The sequence below is a fragment of the Schistocerca americana genome, chromosome 1 (genome assembly GCF_021461395.2).
Source record: "Schistocerca americana isolate TAMUIC-IGC-003095 chromosome 1, iqSchAmer2.1, whole genome shotgun sequence".
Taxonomy (NCBI): domain Eukaryota; kingdom Metazoa; phylum Arthropoda; class Insecta; order Orthoptera; family Acrididae; genus Schistocerca; species Schistocerca americana.
Genome location: NC_060119.1, coordinates 296,634,219 through 296,655,692, shown reverse-complemented (window position 1 = coordinate 296,655,692; position 21,474 = coordinate 296,634,219). Strand labels below are relative to the sequence as shown.

General features: G+C 40.0%; 1 protein-coding gene across 2 annotated transcripts in view; it reads left to right on the top strand.

Annotated features, from left to right (window-relative positions):
- LOC124595171 (putative tRNA (cytidine(32)/guanosine(34)-2'-O)-methyltransferase) overlaps positions 1–21,474 on the top strand; it is an 80,630-nt gene that overhangs the window by 34,493 nt on the left and 24,663 nt on the right. Inside the window, exon 5 of one of the 2 annotated variants that reach the window (XM_047133787.1) lies at positions 15,583–15,792. The exons of the other annotated variant lie outside the window; for it this stretch is intronic. Coding sequence (XP_046989743.1) covers positions 15,583–15,792 — 210 coding nt within the window. The remainder of the gene's footprint in view (positions 1–15,582; positions 15,793–21,474) is intronic. 2 annotated transcript variants of the gene reach the window in all.

The window sequence follows — 21,474 nt, the reverse complement described above, 5'->3', positions numbered from 1 at the left end:
ATCAAGATGAGCTGAGGTGCGAATTGAAGTCTGTATGCCGGGATGATGTAGTGGGTAGCACATATGCCTAGCAAACTAGTTTTGTTGTACAATCTTTGTGCCTCTAATTTGGTAGTGGAATGCACTGATTTGGTAATGTAGTTACTGTATCTATATAGCTTATACATCTAATGAGTGCCCTGTTTCTTATTCATTACTCTAGTGCAACACAGATGTATTAATCACTTTTGTAATTCTGTCTTTCCTTTTTTTGTCTAGCATATTGAAAAAAATGACTTAAATGACTTGTATCAAAAGTCTGATTTGCTGGTAACAGCTATTGAAATGTATCCCTTTCGTTTCACAATATGTATTTGAGGGTACATCACTATTTACTAAATAGAAGAGGTATGGAGTAAGGTATAGGTACATCAAATGGATGTCAGTGACACATGCATGCTACTGTGTCAGCAACCAACAGTTGATATATCTCCCTCTGCCCCCCTCCCCCCCCACTTCTCTCTATCTCTCTCTCTCTCTTTTCCTCTGTGTGTGTATGTGTATGTGTGGGTGGGTGGGGGGGGGGGGGGCGTGCACACATATGTGCACATGTGCGTGCACACACTATCAAGAAGAGATTTGCGGTGGGGGGAGGTGAAAGCAATTCACTGTCCATTTTACAAATCTGTCTGCTGGTTAGCACCTCTTCCATATGGTGAGTAATGAACTATTGTCATATGCAGTAAAACTTCATTAAGACACTCGTGAATTAATTTTTTTCCTATTTAAAATACTCTTTCACTCCAGTCCAGAAATTCTTTCGTACTAGTGTATATACACATTCCCTGTTTAATGTGCACCTCTCCCACAATACACATGCTGTCCTTCCATTGGTAGCATCTTTTTGAAAATATACGGAAGAATGAAAAAAAGATTGTTAGTGGCATCATGCATTTTCAGAGTCAGAGGATCCTATAGTCACTCCCCACCCAATTTTATTTGCTTTTTTATAGTTTAGTGTAAGATGTTTTATCAACTTCAAAGAATTGCAATAAATCACATTGTTAATTCCAAACTGTTACATAGTCATTAGCAATCTGTTGTTACCTGGTGAACAAATTGTAGTGCTACTGAACAGGTAGAACAAGAAACAATGTTAACTATGATTAGACAATGTTTATTTATTTATTCCATGTGATCTGATGGTACACAGTGTGTTGCAGATGTCGGAAAATATCATTTAACATTGTTAACATATATTAACGTAGGCCTATAGTATCCTAATGTATTATATTGCTCAATGTTTTCAATTTAACACAAACAGCAAGATTACTGTTCTAAGTATTCATTTACAGAGTAAAAACAGTGACACAACAAATATGACTTCACGGCTTTGCTAAATTTTATGTTGTCTTCGATGGACTTAATACTAGTGGGAAGATTGTTGAACAGTTGGAGGCCCATGTGGAAAGATCCCTTTTTACACAGTTGAGTGTTTGTATGTATAACATGCAGGTTTCCATTTTTCCTGGTGTTGTGTTCATGTATTTCATTATTTTTTACAACTCTGGGGTCAGTTGGCACTATGTGGTTTCTGAAAAATTGTAGAGTCTCAAGACTGTAGAGGCAAGGCAGTGTAAGGATTTCCAACTTTCTGAAGATGGGTTTGCAGGAGTCTCTGGGTTTGCTCCCAGTAATAATCCTCATTGCTCTCTTCTGGATTCTGAATGTGCTCAGAGCAGTTGGACAATTTCCCCAGAATATTACATCATATTTTAGGTGGGCTTGTATGTAAGCGTAGTGTGCACTGGTTAACGTTTTCCGGCTAGCACATGTTTTCAGTATACTCAATACATAACAGCCAGTACAAATCCTGGCATTTACCTTTCCTTTATGTGTATTCCATTTCAGGTTATCTTGAACCCACAGACCCAGGAATTTGAAAACAGTGTCGGTATCTATTGACTGGTTATTTACAGTGACAAATGGCTGAGAGGAATTGGCGTTTTGTGTTGTGTGAAAGTTCATGGAAGCTGTCTTTTTGGTGTTGATAGTTAATCTGTTGATTTTAGCCCTGTTGCTGAGTTGTTCAGTGGCCAAGTTCACAGCTTTTTGCACAGCATCTGTATTCTCCCCTTTGAGGAGTACAGTTGTGTCATCAGCAAATATTATTGTTTTGTGTGCATCAATATTCAGGCTCAAGTCATTAATATACAGGAGGAAAAGTAGGGGTCCCAATACTGAGCCCTGTGGAACACCTTGCTTTACAGTTTTATTACTTGATAGTATTTCGGTTATTGAGTTAATGCTGACTCTCTGCATCCGATTGGTTAGGAATGTAGAAATCCAGTTGTTTGCAATTCCTCTGATACCGTAGTGTTCTAATTTTTCCATTAATATTTTGTGGTCAACAGTGTCAAAAGCCTTTGACAGATCCAGAAATATGCCTGTTATGGGTTGTTTTCTATCTAACAGTTCTAATAGCATATTTATGCAATCATATACTGCAGTTTCAGTAGATTTGTTGCTTCTGAACCCATGTTGGGCTAAACTTAGTAAATCTTTTTTTTTTTTTTTTTTTTTTTCAATGAAGTCCATCTTTTACATTATTTTTTCAAAAACTTAGAAAAGCAGGATGAGATTGAGATAGGCCTGTAGTTATTCATATCTTTATTATCACCTTTTTTGAAGACAGGAATTACTTTAGAAAGTTTCAGAGCTTCAGGGAAGATACCTGCCTGGAAAAAACAGTCACAGAGGTGAGTTAATGGTTCAGCAATTGTGTGTTCACAATTTTTGATTACAGCTGCTGGGATACCATCAATTCCAGCTGAATATGAATTTTTTAACTCTCTGAGGGCTCTTGCAACATCATTTTCAGTGACTTTGGTAATGAAAATTGACTCTGCACATGTGTGATATGCTCGTAAAGAAATTGTTGAAAGAGTTCACCACAACTTCGGGATTAGATATAGATTCATTGTTGAGTTTGATTTCTATGTTTGTGTGTGAAGCTTTTATTTCCCCTCTTTCCCTTTTTATGATATTCCACATTGCTTTTACTTTATTGCTGGATTTGTCAATGTACTTATCATTCTGCATCCTTTTTGCTTGTCTCATCACTCTTCTTAGGATACATGTGTAGTTTTTATAGTATTCTGTCAGTAGGAGGGAGTCACTAGTTTGTTTACGTAACATGTGGAGTATTCTTTTATGTTTGCAAGAGATTTTTATAGCTGGTGTAATCCAACTCTTGTTTCTATTATTATTATTATTATTATTATTATTTATTCTTACTGGTTTTTGTGGAAAGGCCTCTTCAAAGTGGTGGGTCATTTTGTCATGAATTTCATGTTGACATCATTTGCTGTGTACATCTCTGTCCACTTTTCTTTACTAAGGAGGGCATTTAGCTTGTTCAAGTTCTCTTGGGTGAAAAACCTTCGTAAAGTTTTAGGTGGGACTGGGTTTGAGGTATCTTTGCTAACATCGACCTTTAGAGTGACAGATTGGTGGTCACTGAATCCTGCATTGTATACTTCTAGAGTTGGGTTAAGTTTATTACTATTTGCAAAAATTTTATCTAGAGCTGTCTTGGATGTGGGTGTTATTCTGGTGGGCTCGTTTACAAGGCCATGCAGATTATAAGTTTTTGCAATGTTAATCAATGTTTCCCCGTTTCTGTTGTGGGTGAGAAAGTCTATATTAATGTCACCACATATAATCACATCCTGTTTCCACTGACTTATTTTGGATAGAAACAAGTCCATTTGTAACAGAAAATCATTAATACTACTGGAGGGGGGACGGTAAATTGTAGCTACAATTAGATTTAGATCTGTAAGCTTTATGGCTGCACATTCAAAGATCATGTCTGTTCCTATTTCCTTTAGGGTAGGAAGTGGGCTATATTCAATGTGTTGTTTTATGAAGATGGCAACCCCACCATGTCCATCATTTGATCTGGAGTAGTGTTCGCACAATTTGAAGTTTGGTAGTGAGATTAACTTAACTACATCAGTGCAGAGCCAGTGCTCTGTTAGGCATACTACTGAGATATCACTGAGTTCACTGGTCAGCAAAATGCTTAAGTCATCAGTTTTGTTGCTAAAGGATTGGACAGTGTGATAATCGATTTTCAGGTCTGAGTGGGGTTTACTCAGGGGGCTCGAAGTCATATTTATCGTGTCACTGACCTTTGGATTAAATTGTGCTGTATTCCAGGCATGTTGACTTCTGAGCAGTTGTGCTGGTTCTGTTGGTCGTCCTTAGCAGCCGACTCATCTTCCAGGTGGGCCTGAAAAGTATCCACATGCACTTCATTCTCCTGAGGCATCACATTTACGTTTTGGAGGGATGTCTCGATAATGTTCACCATCACATTATTGATCCTGTCAGGTTCCTGACCTTTTTGAGGGATCAGGGGGTTTGTGCTTCGTCTCTGTGACTTCGTGACCCATTTGTCTAGTGTAGTTTGCACAGTATGGCCACTATTACTCCTTTTATTTCCCATCTTGTTTGTCTTTCCAATTGCTTATTAGCGTCTTTTTATGGCTTTTGGTTTCTTATTGTCCCCCGTAGTTGTCAGGAAGGCCAGTCTATTGCAGATAATCTCCTTACCACGTTTGTTTAGGTGTAAGCCATGGACTCTGTAATCCTTCTCTTAGCTATATTCCTAACTTTCAATTGACTTCTACTTTATTGTATGTAAAATGCTCTTTAAGAAAGCTACTCAGCTGTTGCAAAGTGCAGGATGATTGAGAAAAGACTTTTAGTTTTAGTGCTTAAAGATTTGTGCAAAACACCTGAAAAATCAGAGAAAGACATTTTCAGTAGCAGAGATATTTTAAATTATACGGAAATATGATGAAACAATATGCTGTCACAAAAATAATTTTTAAATCTCCTAGAATGTTAAATTGAATGTTGCAAGATGATGTGGCAGTTGCTTGTGAAGCAACAGAAAATGAAAGCTGGTAGATAACCTGAGCTGAAAAATGGTTAAATTCCTTATATTCTCCGAACTAGGGCTGTATAAATTTCTGTACAGTAACTGACTAGGAATTCAAGCAAAAGGTCTGTAACTTATGCTTATGTAGACAATATAAAATTTTAAAAATATCTATGGATAGGATCAATAAGTGTGAGACACATTCTGGAACCGATTACTAAAACTCAAGGCCAGACTTGCACCACCTGGAAAATTGCATCCTAGAAAGCCTTAACTGAGGTAAAATACCAACAAACATCTATCAGATAATGCTGTTGTTCCCTAGAAATGTTGCAACAAAAGGCAACAGCCAATCCTTCCAGTGCTGAAAAAAATCAAGAAGAAAAGGCTCTTCTCAGAGCCATCTCTAATAATGGTATCACCAAAAATAGACAACAAATTCTGTCAGAACTTTGCTGCATGCATAAATGGGACTTACTTTGTGTTGAAGAAACACACAGAAAAGAAGGGGCAATAAGACCAGAAATACAGGGGATGAAATTAGCCACAGAAAATCCACATCCTAAATATGGCAGAGCTATCTTCACAAAACCTGAAACAGCCATAACATCAACCAATAGAACTACCAACAACAAAAAATAGAACTACTGACTGTTGAACATGGCACCTATACAATAACATCAGTATGTGGAGAGGAGGTCACCCTGATATTGCCACCTAATTGCAACAACCAGAAAAGACAGTCCAGTTAGTAGACTTTAACTACCACAGCACATCATGTGGGTACAGATGAGGATAGACACATATTAGGTAAGTGGGTGGGAATAAATAAATTATCCCTGATTCATGACCCCAAGCTACCATGCTCATTCCACAGCAAGATCTGGAATGTGAATTCAACACCAATAATCATTTTGTAAACACAAATATGGAAGATCAATGCTTAACAACCTTATACACACCTAATTACTCTGAAGGTTCAACTTTTAAGAAGGTAAATGGACAGAGTGCACTGAGGAACTGGGTGGAGAAATAAAAAATCTCTGCCCAATCCCAGAAATTTACCAATCCTTCATAAATATCTTTGAAAAGATTTCTAGGAGACATATACCATGATGCATTTTATCAGGCTTGTCCGACAAATCAAAAGACATCCTGAGGAAATACGAAACACTTTATGAACAGGATCCTTTTGGTGAAGAGTTAGTGCTATGCTGAGAAACATAGATGGAAATGATTAGTGAGTCACAGCAGAGGAAATGGGTCATTCCCGGAAAGAATCAGTGTGACCCACAGCAGCAAAGTGACCTGGAACATAGTCAAAAAACATAACAATGACCTAAGATAGCCAAGTAAATCCCTACAATAACACCTAATCAAATTTCTCACCAACTCCTACTAAATGGGAAACCCAAAAAGAAACGTCTGGAAATAAAAGTTATCAGAAGCCAGAGCCAAGAATCAAACATGTTTGAAATGTCTTTTCCTGCAGGTATTTTTTATTCATGTCAAAGGCATCAATTACAAGGGAATTAACAGAAACTAACAGTTATAAAACATGTAAGTAGACAATGGACATTAATATGTAAAGGGACAAAGAAATCTATGATTAACTTGTTTTTGCCCAAAAGTGAGTTACATTCAAAGCATTACAGTTAGCATACAGTCAGAAGTAATTGTACATAAATAAGCATTCATAAATACACTTAAGTATAGACTAACAGACATTTAATTAAATTGTCTTTGACCAGAAATGGGCAATGTCCAAGGCCTTAGAACTGGTCAGCATCATCTCTTCTTCTGCACATGATGACAGGCATAGACGGCAGTTGCGCAGGTGAGACATTGTCTGCTCCTCTCCACACTCACAAGTTGAGGGTCCTCTAGCGTATCCCCATTTTTCAAGAGTTTTTTTACACTGTCCAACACCATTTTGTAATTTGTTGAGGGGCTTCCAGGTACACCAGCTCTCATTATCACTGGGAGGTAGTTCTTCTTTAGGTTGTCTGCAGACTAGAGGAGCAGTCTCTACTCTCTTTCTTTACATGTCTAGCCTTTGGTTTGTGTTGTTGTTGTTTACATAGTTCCTTACAAAACTTTTTCTGGACTTCAAGCAAGAGGACACTGGCAAATGGGCAAATAATAGGTGAGTGTCAGATGTCAAGGCTCTGTGTCCTTCTGCTTGAACACTTGCTTCATGCCTGATGTTGGGTGGAGCTATACCTGCTAGATTATGCAGCTGCTCCAATTTAGTGGGTCTCAGGCGCCCAGTGATAATGCGGCACGTCTCATTCAGAGCGATGTCCACGTGCCTAGCATGGTAGTAGTTATGCCAGAGAGGCGCTGCATATTAGCCTGCAGAGTAGCACAACGCGAAAGCCAAAGTCCACTGGGTATGCACCCCAGTTAGATCCCCTTAGTTTTCATATGATATTATTCCTTGCAGACACTTTCATTTTGGTGTTTTGACAATACGTTTTGAATGTTAGGCTCTGTTCTAAGGTCAAGATACTTTGGGGAAAATGAATGTTCAAGTTGAGTGCCATTCCATGAAATATTTAGTTGTTGGTTGGCCTATCTGTTTTTTAGGTGGAAAGCAAAGACTTGCCGTTTTGTAGGGTTAGGCCTTAAGTTATTATTTTTGTAGAACCATCCTAGTTCTCCAAGTGCTTCAGACAGTGCCAGTGCCAGATCATCCATGTACAAAAAACTTCTGGTGTACAGCGAGGGTAGTTGATCATTTGTATACATATTATGAATGCTATCGACAGGGGATCTCAAGTTGATTCCGTATTTCTAGATTTCCGGAAAGCTTTTGACACCATTCCTCACAAGCGACTTCTAATCAAGCTGCGGGCCTATGGGGTATCGTCTCAGTTGTGCGACTGGATTCATGAGTTCCTGTCAGGAAGGTCGCAGTTCGCAGTAATAGACGGCAAATCATCGAGTAAAACTGAAGTGATATCAGGTGTTCCCCAGGGAAGCGTCCTGGGACCTCTGCTGTTCCTGATCTATATAAATGACCTGGGTGACAATCTGAGCAGTTCTCTTTGGTTGTTCGCAGATGATTCTGTAATTTACCGTCTAGTAAGGTCATCCGAAGACCAGCATCAGTTGCAAAGCGATTTAGAAAAGATTGCTGTATGGTGTGGCAGGTGGCAGTTGACGCTAAATAACGAAAAGTGTGAGGTGATCCACATGAGTTCCAAAAGAAATCCGTTGGAATTCGATTACTCGATAAATAGTACAATTCTCAAAGCTGTCAATTCAACTAAGTACCTGGGTGTAAAAATTACGAACAACCTCAGTTGGAAATACCACATAGATAATATTGTGGGGAAGGCGAGCCAAAGGTTTCGTTTCATTGGCAGGACACTTAGAAGATGCAACAAGTCCGCTAAAGAGACAGCTTACACTACACTCGTTCGTCCTCTGTTAGAATATTGCTGTGCGGTGTGGGATCCTTACCAGGTGGGATTGACGGAGCACATCGAAAGGGTGCAAAAAAGGGCAGTTCATTTTGTATTATCACGTAATAGGGGAGAAAGTGTGGCAGATATGACACACGAGTTGGGATGGAAGTCATTAAAGCAAAGACGTTTTTCGTCACGGCAAGATCTATTTACGAAATTTCAGTTACCAACTTTCTCTTCCAAATGCGAAAATATTTTGTTGAGCCCAACCTACATAGGTATCATCAAAATAAAATAAGAGAAATCAGAGCTCGAACAGAAAGGTTTAGGTGTTCGTTTTTCCCGCGCACTGTTCGAGAGTGGAATGGTAGGGAGATAGTATGATTGTGATTCGAATAACCCTCTGCCAAGCACTTAAATGTGAATTGCAGAGTAGTCATGTAGATGTAGATGTAGATTAAAGAGTATAGGAGCCAGAACACTGCCCCATGATAACCCATTCCTCTGTAGTCTCCATCTACTGCGCCATCCTTGAAATTCCACGAAAAATCTCCTGTTGCTAAGGAAGTTGGCTATTAAGGTGGTTAAAGTAGAGTCATTAGTGACGTCATAAAATTTTTTCAGGGTTAATTTATGGTTCACAGTGTCATATGCAGGAGACAGGTCAACAAAGACCACACCGGTTACCATACGTGATTCAAAGCTGTCTTCGATGTACTCGGTGAAACTGAGGATCTGTGATGTGCAGCTTTTACTTGGTCTAAAGCAGCCTGTTGAGGTATGATCACAGAGTCAATTGCTTCTGTCAAGCAATTCAGAATCATTATCTCCAAGATTTTATACTAATGGCAAAGAAGAGATATGGGACGGTAGTTCATAGGGTCATTGTTCTCTTTACCGGATTTAAGGATAGCGATGACACGAGCTTTCCGCCAGACTTTGGGGATCCTACCAGAGCTTAAGCAGTTGTTAAAAAGGTCTAAAATCCATTTTAGTGTTGCAGGACCAAAACGTTTTATTTGCTCATTCCTAAGATCATCCAGACCAGCAACCTTTCTTTTTTTACACTTACTAACCGTCCTCTGCAGCTCTTCCAAGCAGAAAGGTATAGACAGGTCGGTAACAGAAGTACGCATGTTATTAGACAACGCAGAAATGCAGTCTTCCATCCTTCTTCTTCACAAGGACCACAGAATAGGTCCTACAGGTGGATAATCCCAAGGGTTATACGGTGTTCTACCATGTGCTGCTTGATCTGTCTTCTCCACTTCAGACTTGAAAGCATCTGAAATTGTCACAGAACAGCTAATACTCACCAACATTGTTCCTCAGTCAGGCCAGAGCCTGTTGGCTATTCAGTAGTAGCTTCCTCCTCTGTGTTTCCTGTAGTGATAGCAAAGCACATTTCTTCATCAGTGACATTAAGCTGCTCTTCCTCCACTATTTTGGCTAGCCCTGTGCACATATCTTTAGGGACGAGTTGCAGCTGCTCATGACAGTTAGTAATCCAAAGTTCTCTTCAACCACCTGCAGTGCTTATGAACTTCATTTGAATGTAGATTTCTTTTGTAAACCTGAGTAACTTTTTACAATTGAGAAAAGTGTCACAGTTTAACTGAGCTTCTAGACTGACAACTGGGACTCATTTTATTGATGACAATCGCTCACAGCAGTCTGTGTCAGGTGTGCTTGTTGAAAAAGCTTCATTAGTTGGGAACTCTGATCTTCCGCATTCTGTGGCTAATTGTGATGCATCAAGATATCCCATCTGAAAATTATGTTATGACTACATTCTACAAAATGACAAATTTGAAGGGCTGTGTTCCTTCAGTGATTGTTATTCTTACAATATCTGTTCCTGCAGTCTTTCAGCACAGTCATTATCATATAATGGAACATAGTTTCCTCTATCTGGTAATATTAAGCATTCATCATTACAGAAAATGAAACCCCAAGAGTCAACAAGTGCCAAGACAGGTTGGCTGTGAATGAGATTTCCTGGCATCTCGATGACTGTTGTCCATGAAGGATTTTCATTTGTGGCAGCCTCACTTTCATAAATGGTCGCCTTGCTTAGTTTTCGTGAATTCAACAGCTAGTTGAGTGGCTAGTACCTCTGTACAGCACAGAGAATAGGTATGCTGTGTTTGGAAGTGACCTTGTCCAGGTATGGTGATGAGCTTCATCCCACCGGTCGATTTTAATTGTCTGGAGTTGACTGGCATGAATAGAATTGTTGTGGTGGTTGACATCTGGCAGTTAAGCAGACATCAAAAACTTGTTTTCTTTCTCTGCAGTGGTGTTCAATGTGTCAAGGGTATGCATTGCAGTCTGTCCTCCAAATGGCTGTTCTTTCTTGGCAGAAGAATTGTTATATGTGCATTGGTCAGGTGCTGGGCTGTCGCTTGATGGCTCCGGAGTAAGTCCAATTTGGCCAGGTCCATTGTTCCTGATGCATTCAACTGGTGGCAGAGATTGGTGCTAAAGATTGATACATGGTTTGTATAAAAAGTAATGAGACAGATTTTTTGCTGACACGACTACATGACTGTACTTCCCAGTGCAGCATTGGGGGGGGGGGGGGGGGGGTGTACTGGGTGTCTGGCCAAAAACATCTACATCTACATTGATACTCCGCAAGCCACCCAACGGTGTGTGGCGGAGGGCACTTTACGTGCCACTGTCATTACCTCCCTTTCCTGTTCCAGTCGCGTATGGTTCGCGGGAAAAACGACTGTCTGAAAGCCTCCGTGCGCGCTCTAATCTCTCTAATTTTACATTCGTGATCTCCTCGGGAAGTATAAGTAGGGGGAAGCAATATATTCGATACCTCATCCAGAAACGCACGCTCTCGAAACCTGGCGAGCAAGCTACACCGCGATGCAGAGCGCCTCTCTTGCAGAGTCTGCCACTTGAGTTTATTAAAACACGTGAGGTGCCGTTTTCCTGTGGGCTCTTGTCTCAGGAGCTCTTGAGTGGACACGTTGCAAAGTCGTCAGTCATGGTGCAACATGCAGCAAACAATCACTCAACATTACACCATCAAGTTTTGTGAGAAACTAGGAAAATTGGGTAAGGAAACATTCATATGTGTTGCCAAGCCTATGGCAATGATTGCCTGTTAAAAGCCTGGGTTTTCAGGTGTGTGAAGAGCTTTAAAGAGGGCCAGGACAGCTTTGAGGACCAGGGCCACTCCAGACACCTGTCAACCAGCAAAACTGATGACAACATTGACCATGTGTGCGTTTTATTGAACACTGACCATCGCATGAGTGTCAGGATGATAGTAGCGCCCTCAGGCTTGATAAAATGACAGTGCATAACATCATCACCAAAGAATTGTCGGTGAGGAAGATCTGCGCCTAGATGGTTCCAAAGATTTTGTCAGACGTTCAAAACCAAGCACTTGTGGACGCCTACCAAGACAATCTCCAGAGCCTTGAAGCTGATCCAGAATTTTTAGATAACATTATCACCAGAGACAAATCCTGGTTGTTTCAGTATGACATGGAGACAAAGTGCATGATTGCCAAATGGCACACTGCAGCATCCCCATTTCCAAAAAGTCCAAAAACAGCTCACATGAGCAAATTGAAGGTGAAAGCCATGCCGATTGTGTTTTTTGATGTCAGGGGCATGGTTTATCATGAGGCCAAATTGTCATCGGTTCTTTTTATTGCGAAGTGCTCAAGAGACTGAAAGCCAGGGTCCATTGCATGAGGCCAGCCATCACCAATGATTGGAAGCTGCATCATGACAATGTGCTGAGTCATACCTGTTTCATGGTAGCCTGCTACCTGGCCAAGAAAGGGATTCCAACGATTCCCCAGCCCCCCTACAGTCCCAATGTGGCTCCACTAGACTTTTTTTTGTTCCCCAAACTAAAAACTTTCCTTAAAGGACACCATCATGGGACCCTGGACTAGGTCCAAGCCGTCACAACGAGGACTTTGAAGGACATCCCAGACTCAGCGTTCATGGTAGCTTTTGAAGTGTGGAAATCTCACATGCAGTGGGTTGTTGACTCTCAAGGGTCACACATTGAAGAGTACTAAATGGTTGTAGCAATATTTAGAATAAATTTTGATTTAAAAAATCAGTCTCATTACTTTTTATAAAACCCTGTACATCTGTTCTTCAACATTCTCTGTTACCTCCTGATGTATATGGCCAACATTCATTGCTGCTAGTCTATGCTTACCTGGTCCAATTGTTCTGGCTGCCATAAAATGCTGTATCTCTTCTCTTATAAAATGGCGTAACAGATAGGTGAGGTCATGGTGGTCTTCCACAACCATCATGGGTATGACATTCAGGATTCACTCTTACATCTGTTGTCCAACATTTTTCTGTTGCATTTTGTCAATTTTTTGGCGCCATCTGATTATTTTCTCTATTGTTGTGACATCCTTTACCAGAGATCTTTTGCAACTTCTTCCATCAAGTGTGAGATTTAGTCAGCTTCTGTTGTACTCGGATCACAGTGTGACATAGGCCTAAAACAGTCTGTATGTAAGACTGTACCATTTCCCCATGACATTTTGCCATGTTCTTTCACTAAGCAGACTTGCTGCTGCGTGTTGCCAAATATTTTCTTCAGTTTGGCCTGGATTTATGCCAGCTGTTGAGTTTCTCTTCATTGTTCAGAACCACTGCTGGGCTGTCCCACCTAAGTTAAAGAACACATTTGCCAAGCACATCAGGTCATTCCGCCTGTTATATTTGGCAACTTGATTGAGTCTTTCCAGCCATTTTTTGGGTCCCAACCAGCCTCTCCAGAAAACACTGATGGATGCCTGATGTGCTGCTGACTTACTGCTGTTTAGGAATTCATTGGTCTCCTGAGTATGCAGACCTTGGGAATGATGTACTTCTTGCATTCCAGCTCCTGTCCTCATAAGTTACGGCTTTTTTGTTGCCCAATTGGAGCCACAGTGATGCAGACATTTTGAAGTACCCAACGTCTTCACCAAACAGAATAGAGTCTAAATCCAAAAGCAGGGTTGTCTGTGAAGTACAACACTTAGCACTAAAAGCATATTTATTACAAACACCAAGGTATAGCCAGAACAGAAATGAACACTTGGGCAGAGAGTGCAGCTACTTACACAAACATCGAATGTTCCAGAACATACAAATGTGATAGATTTATGGAACCTTACTGAACTGATAAATACTAAATAGCAAATAACTGCAGGTATTAAGGTTTGAATAGGTTACCCAGAGCACACCAACCAGTGGTTCCAGCTGCTACAGCATGCTACTTGCAGAACAGCTCTCAGAAATATTTGATGTAGACAGATGTGGACTGTTTTTCAAAACTGTGCCTTACAAACGTTACACAGTAATAAATTGACACAATGAGGTCAACAAAGATAGAGTGACAGTACTCACTTTCAGCACAGAGAAGCTTATGTTGGTCTTTGTCAACTGAGCTGGAAATCTCCATTTCTTGTAAAATATGCATGAATTGCCATGAGAATAAATGAATTTGCAGTGGCTCAGGCAATATGCATACAGTTTTTTTTCTCTGGAGAAATATGCTGGTTACTCACAAAAGTTGAACTTTTTTTTCCTCCTGATCCATCCAACAAATTTCAGCCCAAGCTTCAAACAATTATAAAAGTGACAGAAGAGTTTTAACACAAATGTGTTGCTGAACAATATGTTAGAAAATGAAAAGATATAGAATCCTCTGGATGCATTTGGTTTTGTTTCAGCTGAGTGGAATGTTATGGAATTCCTGGTATCAAAAACTGTTTGTAGATGACTAGTTTTTCAGGTGAATTTATCACTCTTTTTGGGCTGTTTTAAGTGTTTGTGGCAGATTGGGTGCAGTTTTTGTCATACATATTTCAAGAAGCAAAGTTAATAATTCTGATGATAGCGAGTAGGCACTCTACAAAACCTCAGTTACATCCATTTGCAAGGTATTGTTTCAGCTCTGACTTACATTATTACACCTGAGAGTGGTCATAAAAGATAGTGTTTAGATCAGTCAGAGATTTTCTTCTTCAAGTATCACACGGAAGACATATGATGAAAATTTATTGAAATATATGTGTAAGTTGAAATGTTTGTGTAGGTCATGTAATTTTCAGAAACTGTCACCTCGGCGATGATGAGGAAATGTAGTGGCCTCATCTTTTTTGCTACACATGTATTGTATTTTTTAATATGGATGATATACTCTACCCCATATATTGATTAACCTTGTTTCATGTAATAAAATTAATCATCACATGATTGTAGAAAGACAGTAGATCATTTTGTCAATGTATAGAATTGAAAATAAAGGTTTCACAGAATTTCATTTCGAAATGATAGCAAATTATTAATGATGTCCAAAACAATGATGGGAAGCAAAAACAAGGAGAATGTGGATGACCTAAAGCCAGAGTAGAAGCCATTCAGTATACTTTAACAACTGTTTAATGGTCATGACATACGCATTAAAACAGTACTCACTGTTGCATTGCTTGGTTGAGAATTCCCGGAATATAGTTCTAAAACAAAGTTATCAACTGAATTATGAGAAGGAAACTTGCTACTCACCATATAATGTAGATGCTGAGTCACAGGTAGGCACAACAAAAAGACTCTCACAATTATAGATTTCAGCCGTTAAGACCTTCATCAACAATAGGCGCGCCACACACACACACACACACACACACACACACACACACACACACACTTGCAGTCTCCTCGGGCAACTGAAACCACATTGGTTCAGTTGCCTGAGACTGCAGTCATGTGTGTGAGTTGCATTTGTGTGAGTATGTGTATGTGTGTGTCTGTGTATTGTTGATGAAGGCCTTAGTAGCCAAAAACTATATGTCTTTTTGTTGTGCCTATGTGTGACTCAGCATCTTTCCTTCTCATAATATACAACTGAATTGGTATTTTTTATTAAACAGTAATGGAAATGCCTGAATTGTTGTGGTTTATAGATAAGCACTTGTATGATTATTTTTGACATTCAGTAGTCACCTTAAATACCACTCATTCACTTTCATATAAACAGTGGTATTAGTCCTTTCACTTTTTTGTGTGATGTCTGTGCCTATACACCTGAAATGCAGTGCATCTTGGAACACTCCACAAATATAGCTGTTTGCAAGATTGTGGCATAAGCCTCTGAGAGCCCATGATCTGACATTTACCAGACATGGAGAAAACATTTCATTTTGTTTATTGCACATTATTGTACAGATTTTGTGTTGTCTTATGTTTCAGTCAGCCACAAAAGTGATTTTGATGAATATGTGCAGTCATATTTGGTGCTGTCTGCCCTCAATATCAGTACTCTCATATTAAAACCAGGGGGAACATTTCTAGCTAAAATATTTCGTGGGAAGGATGTTAACCGTGTATATGCCAAACTGAAACAATTTTTTACTGAAGTCATGTGCGTCAAACCAAAATGTTGTCGAAATTCAAGCATAGGTAAGTACAAAGAGAATATATATTCACAAGATGATTGATACTTATTTGTTCCATGTCAGATCTTATAGCAATAATGTAACAGACAAAGCAAGCCATTTTTACTGTAGGAGAAAACTAAAGTTTGTGGAATCTGAATCAATATACAACTTCAATTTTTTACATATTCAAGAAAATTTTATGTGTAGAGATCAACTGTATTTCTTTTAACTGTTGCAATGGTGGTACTGAAGTATTAATTTGAAAGTAGTTGTTCACATCCAGTTCCAAACCCTCTGTGACATTTTCTTCATTATCCCTATGTCTCTTTTGCAGTTAAAATAACTTGTGACTTTTGACAGTTGAGCCCAGTGGAGGGAACATGGTCGCACTGTCCAGGAAACACCAATGATGAGCCAGTTTTCCCTACAGCACCACTAATAGGTCATCTGGTGAAACACACTATGTTTCCACACCATATTTAAACAATAGCACATGGTACTAAGTATCAGTCACTTCCGTTTTTCTCAGCTCTTTGCCAGGTGCTGTGTTTTCAGTTGTTAGAGTGTTCAGTGTTTGTTAATTGCTGCTGTGAACTAGTTTTCTGTATTAACTTTATTTTAGTAGCAGTTTGATACACAGGGTGCTTTTGCTAAAATGGGGACAAACTGTAGGAAATGGTCCCTGAGAGGCCAAGGAGCAAAACAGGTCATAAGCACATACGACCATCATGCATTCCATGGCATTTCAGCCATATGCCCGTATGACCTTCCTTGCTACTTATCCTCTTAGAGGTAGTTTCCTGCAGTTTGTCCCCATTTAGTAACATCACCCTTTATATGTCAACACACGGTTAGCTGCAAATAACATCAACATTTGCTGCCTTCAGAAATATGAGAGATTTGGAAATGAATTCCAATTAGTGGACAAAGCTGCAAATAGGTGAGTTCCAAGTGTGAGTACTCCAAATTTAGATAGGAGTGGTGAACAGATCAACCACTGCACTTAACATACTCCCTTTGTCAGAAAAGTTCCATGACAAGTTTTCTTTATTTCTGAATTTGCAAAACTAAAAAGGAAAATTTTTTTATGTTACCTGGTATGTGTGCATCCTTGAAATGACCTACCCATGTATGTACACAAACTCACGAAGTGGCTAGGCTGTACTTAGTAACACACTGTTGGGTTCTTGGAGCATTAGTTACAGTGACACAGTGTATGCTGATTGTGACCAAAGAGTGAACATTAAGTTGTGCATCAAGCTCAGGAAACCCCTAATGAACATGGACAATGGTCATGCAGGTGAAGCACTTTCAACAAATCGTGTTTTTGAGTGGCACAAAAGGTTTTGTGAAGGCAGAGGTATAGGGCAATACAGTCACAGATTTGGTCACACATCTACAGCACATACCAATGCAAACATGGACCGTATAAGTTAGTCATTGAGAGAAGACTGTAACTGTGCATGTGATATCAGAACAACTAAATTTGAATCATGATGTGTGTAATAAGATTTTATGTGAAGATTTAGGAAAATGGAAACTTAATGCAAAGCTAGTCCCTCAAACACTAACAGACAAATGCAAGGAGGAAAGACAAAGAATTTCTGCTGAACTACTGTATAGAGTTAGATATGATCAAACATTTATGTCAAAGATTATTGCTGGAGATGAAAGTTGGTGCCACCAGTATGACCCTCACATGAAGCGCTGAATGGCAGAATCCTGGATCACAAGCCTTGAAGAAAGTCAAAGGACAACCTTCAAGAACAAAGACAATGTTGAGCACACTCTTGGTAGTTAAGAATTAGCTCATCATGAGTATGTTCCTTCAGATCAGACAGTGAACCACGCTCTTTACATCAGAGTCTTGAAACGTTTGCCACAATCGATTTGCCATCGCTGCCCTGGCTTGTGGCATTCTCAGGACTGGTCCTTAATGCATGACAACGCAATACCTGATACTGCTTTACCTGTTACTGAGTATCTGGCCAGACATTTTGTTGTTGCCATCCTACATCTGCCATATTTGCCCAACCTTTCACCTTGAAATTTTTTCTTCTTTCCGAAAGTGCAAAGGCGACTGAAAGGAAAGCTTCATCAAGATATCGCAGACATCCAATGGGCTATGACAAATGAGCTCACAAGCATTGCAGTTGAAAATTTCCCTGTCTGCTTCCAAGTTCTCCAGGAATATTGACAACTATATATAAATAGCCAAGGGGTCTACTTCAGTAGGAGCTAGGATCATTACATGGTAAGCACAGTTGTCTATTTTTTTTAAAAAAAAAAAAAAAAAAACCTACCCTGGAACTATTTAGACAAAGGGATTATACAGAATTGGAAACGAAGGAAGTTAAGAATGATTTAGCATCACCAGGTCACCATTTTCTGAAAACATAGAGGACAAGTAAAAGTTCCAGTAAATGGGTAACAAAGGTGAGTGTATTCCAGCACGATGTAATAAATAGATGTGTGTGGTTACTATTAACACAAGGAATACCCTAATTTAAAGAAACTTACTTTCAGCCTAAGACAAGCAGAGTAAGTCATATTTATGAAACTGACTGCACAAGAAACAACAAAACTGCTGATAATCAAAAATGGTAGGACAATCGTCCGTCACACTGGCTCAGCTCATGGTTTCGTTCCAAATTGCTTACTGCTGTTTCAGTGCTGAAAGCAAAGTTAATATCACAATGGGGTGAATGCACAGTTTTCAGACAATGGCTTTATAGTTTTCTGCTCCAAAATATTCCCCAGGATTCAACAAAAGCATACATCTACATCTACATGACTACTCTGCAATTCACATTTAAGTGCTTGGCAGAGGGTTATTCGAACCACAATCATACTATATCTCTACCATTCCACTCCCGAACAGCGCGCGGGAAAAATGAACACCTAAACCTTTCTGTTCGAGCTCTGATTTCTCTTATTTTATTTTGATGATCATTCCTACCTATGTAGGTTGGGCTCAACAAAATATTTTCGCATTCGGAAGAGAAAGTTGGTGACTGAAATTTCGTAAATAGATCTCGCCGCGACAAAAGAGTCTTTGCTTTAATGACTTCCATCCCAATTCGCGTATCATATCTGCCACACTCTCTCCCCTATTACATGATAATACAAAACGAGCTGCCCTTTTTTGCACCCTTTCGATGTGCTCCGTCAATCCCGCCTGGTAAGGATCCCACACCGCGCAGCAATATTCTAACAGAGGACGAATGAGTGTAGTGTAAGCTGTCTCTTTAGTAGACTTGTTGCATCTTCTAAGTGTCCTGCCAATGAAACGCAACCTTTGGCTCGCCTTCCCCACAATATTATCTATGTGGTCTTTCCAACTGAGGTTGTTCGTAATTTTTACACCCAGGTACTTAGTTGAATTGACAGCCTTGAGAATTGTACTATTTATCGAGTAATCGAATTCCAACGGATTTCTTTTGGAACTCATGTGGATCACCTCACACTTTTCGTTATTTAGCGTCAACTGCCACCTGCCACACCATACAGCAATCTTTTCTAAATCGCTTTGCAACTGATGCTGGTCTTCGGATGACCTTACTAGACGGTAAATTACAGAATCATCTGCGAACAACCAAAGAGAACTGCTCAGATTGTCACCCAGGTCATTTATATAGATCAGGAACAGCAGAGGTCCCAGGACGCTTCCCTGGGGAACACCTGATATCACTTCAGTTTTACTCGATGATTTGCCGTCTATTACTATGAACTGCGACCTTCCTGAGAGGAAATCACGAATCCAGTCGCACAACTGAGACGATACCCCATAGGCCCGCAGCTTGATTAGAAGTCACTTGTGAGGAACGGTGTCAAAAGCTTTCCGGAAATCTAGAAATACGGAATCAACTTGAGATCCCCTGTCGATAGCGGCCATTACTTCGTGCGAATAAAGAGCTAGCTGTGTTGCACAAGAACGATGTTTTCTGAAACCATGCTGATTACGTATCAATAGATCGTTCCCTTCGAGGTGATCCATAGTGTTTGAATACAGTATATGCTCCAAAACCCTACTGCAAACCGACGTCAGTGATATAGGTCTGTAGTTCAATGGATTACTCCTACTACCCTTCTTAAACACTGGTGCAACCTGCACAATTTTCCAATCTGTAGGTACAGATCTGTCGGTGAGCGAGCGGTTGTATATGATTGCTAAGTAGGGAGCTATTGTATCAGCGTAATCTGAAAGGAAGCTAATCGGTATACAATCTGGACCTGAAGACTTGCCCGTATCAAGCGATTTGAGTTGCTTCGCAACCCCTAAGGTATCTACTTCTAACAAACTCGTGGTGGCAGCTGTTCGTGTTTCAAATTCTGGAATATTCCATTCGTCTTCCCTGGTGAAGGAATTTCGGAAAACTGTGTTCAATAACTCCTCTTTAGCGGCGCAGTCGTCGGTAACAGTACCATCGGCACTGCGCAGCGAAGGTATTGACTGCGTCTTGCCGCTTGTGTACTTTACATACGACCAGAATTTCTTTGGATTTTCTACCAAATTTCGAGACAATGTTTCGTTGTGGAACCTATTAAAGGCATCTTGCATTGAAGTCCATGCCAAATTTCGCGCGTCTGTAAATTTTAGCCAATCTTCGGGATTTCACGTTCTTCTGAACTTCACATGCTTTCTCCGTTGCCTCTGCAACAGCGTTCGGACCTGTTTTGTGTACCACGGGGGATCAGTTCCATCTCTTACCGATTTATGAGGTATGAATCTCTCAATTGCTGTTGCTACTATATCTTTGAATTTGTGCCACATCTCGTCTACATTTGCATAGTCAGTTCAGAAGGAATGGAGATTGTCTCTTAGGAAGGCTTCTAGTGACACTTTATCTGCTTTTTTAAATAAAATTATTTTGCATTGGTTTCCAGTAGATTTGGAAGAAACGGTATTGAGCCTAGCTACAACGACCTTGTGGTCACTAATCCCTGTATCAGTCATGATGCTCTCTATCAGCTCTGGATTGTTTGTAGCTAACAGGTCAAGTGTGTTTTCGCAACCATTTACAATTCGCGTGGGTTCGTGGACTAACTGCTCGAAATAATTTTCGGAGAAAGCATTTAGGACATTCTCGGAAGATGTTTTCTGCCTACCACCGGTTTTGAACAAGTATTTTTGCCAACATATCGAGGGAAGGTTGAAGTCCCCACCAACTATAACCGTATGAGTGGGGTATTTATTTATTACGAGACTCAAATTTTCTCTGAACTGTTCAGCAACTATATCATCAGAGTCTGGGGGTCGGTAGAAGGAGCCAATTATTAACTTAGTTCGGCTGTTAAGTATAACCTCCACCCATACCAATTCGCACGGAGTATCTACTTCGACTTCACTACAAGATAAACCACTACTGACAGACACAAACACTCCACCACCAATTCTGCCTAATCTATCTTTCCTGAACACCGTCTGAGACTTCGTAAAAATTTCTGCAGAACTTATTTCAGGCTTTGGCCAGCTTTCTGTACCTATAACGATTTCAGCTTCTGTGCTTTCTATTAGCGCTTGAAGCTCACGGACTTTCCCAGCACAACTACAACAATTTACAACTACAATTCTGACTGTTCCTTGATCCAAGCACGTCCTGTATTTGCCATGCACCCTTTGAGATTGCAGCCCACCCCGTACTTTCCCGAGGCCTTCTAACCTAAAAAACCGCCCAGTCCACGCCACACAGCCTCTGCTACC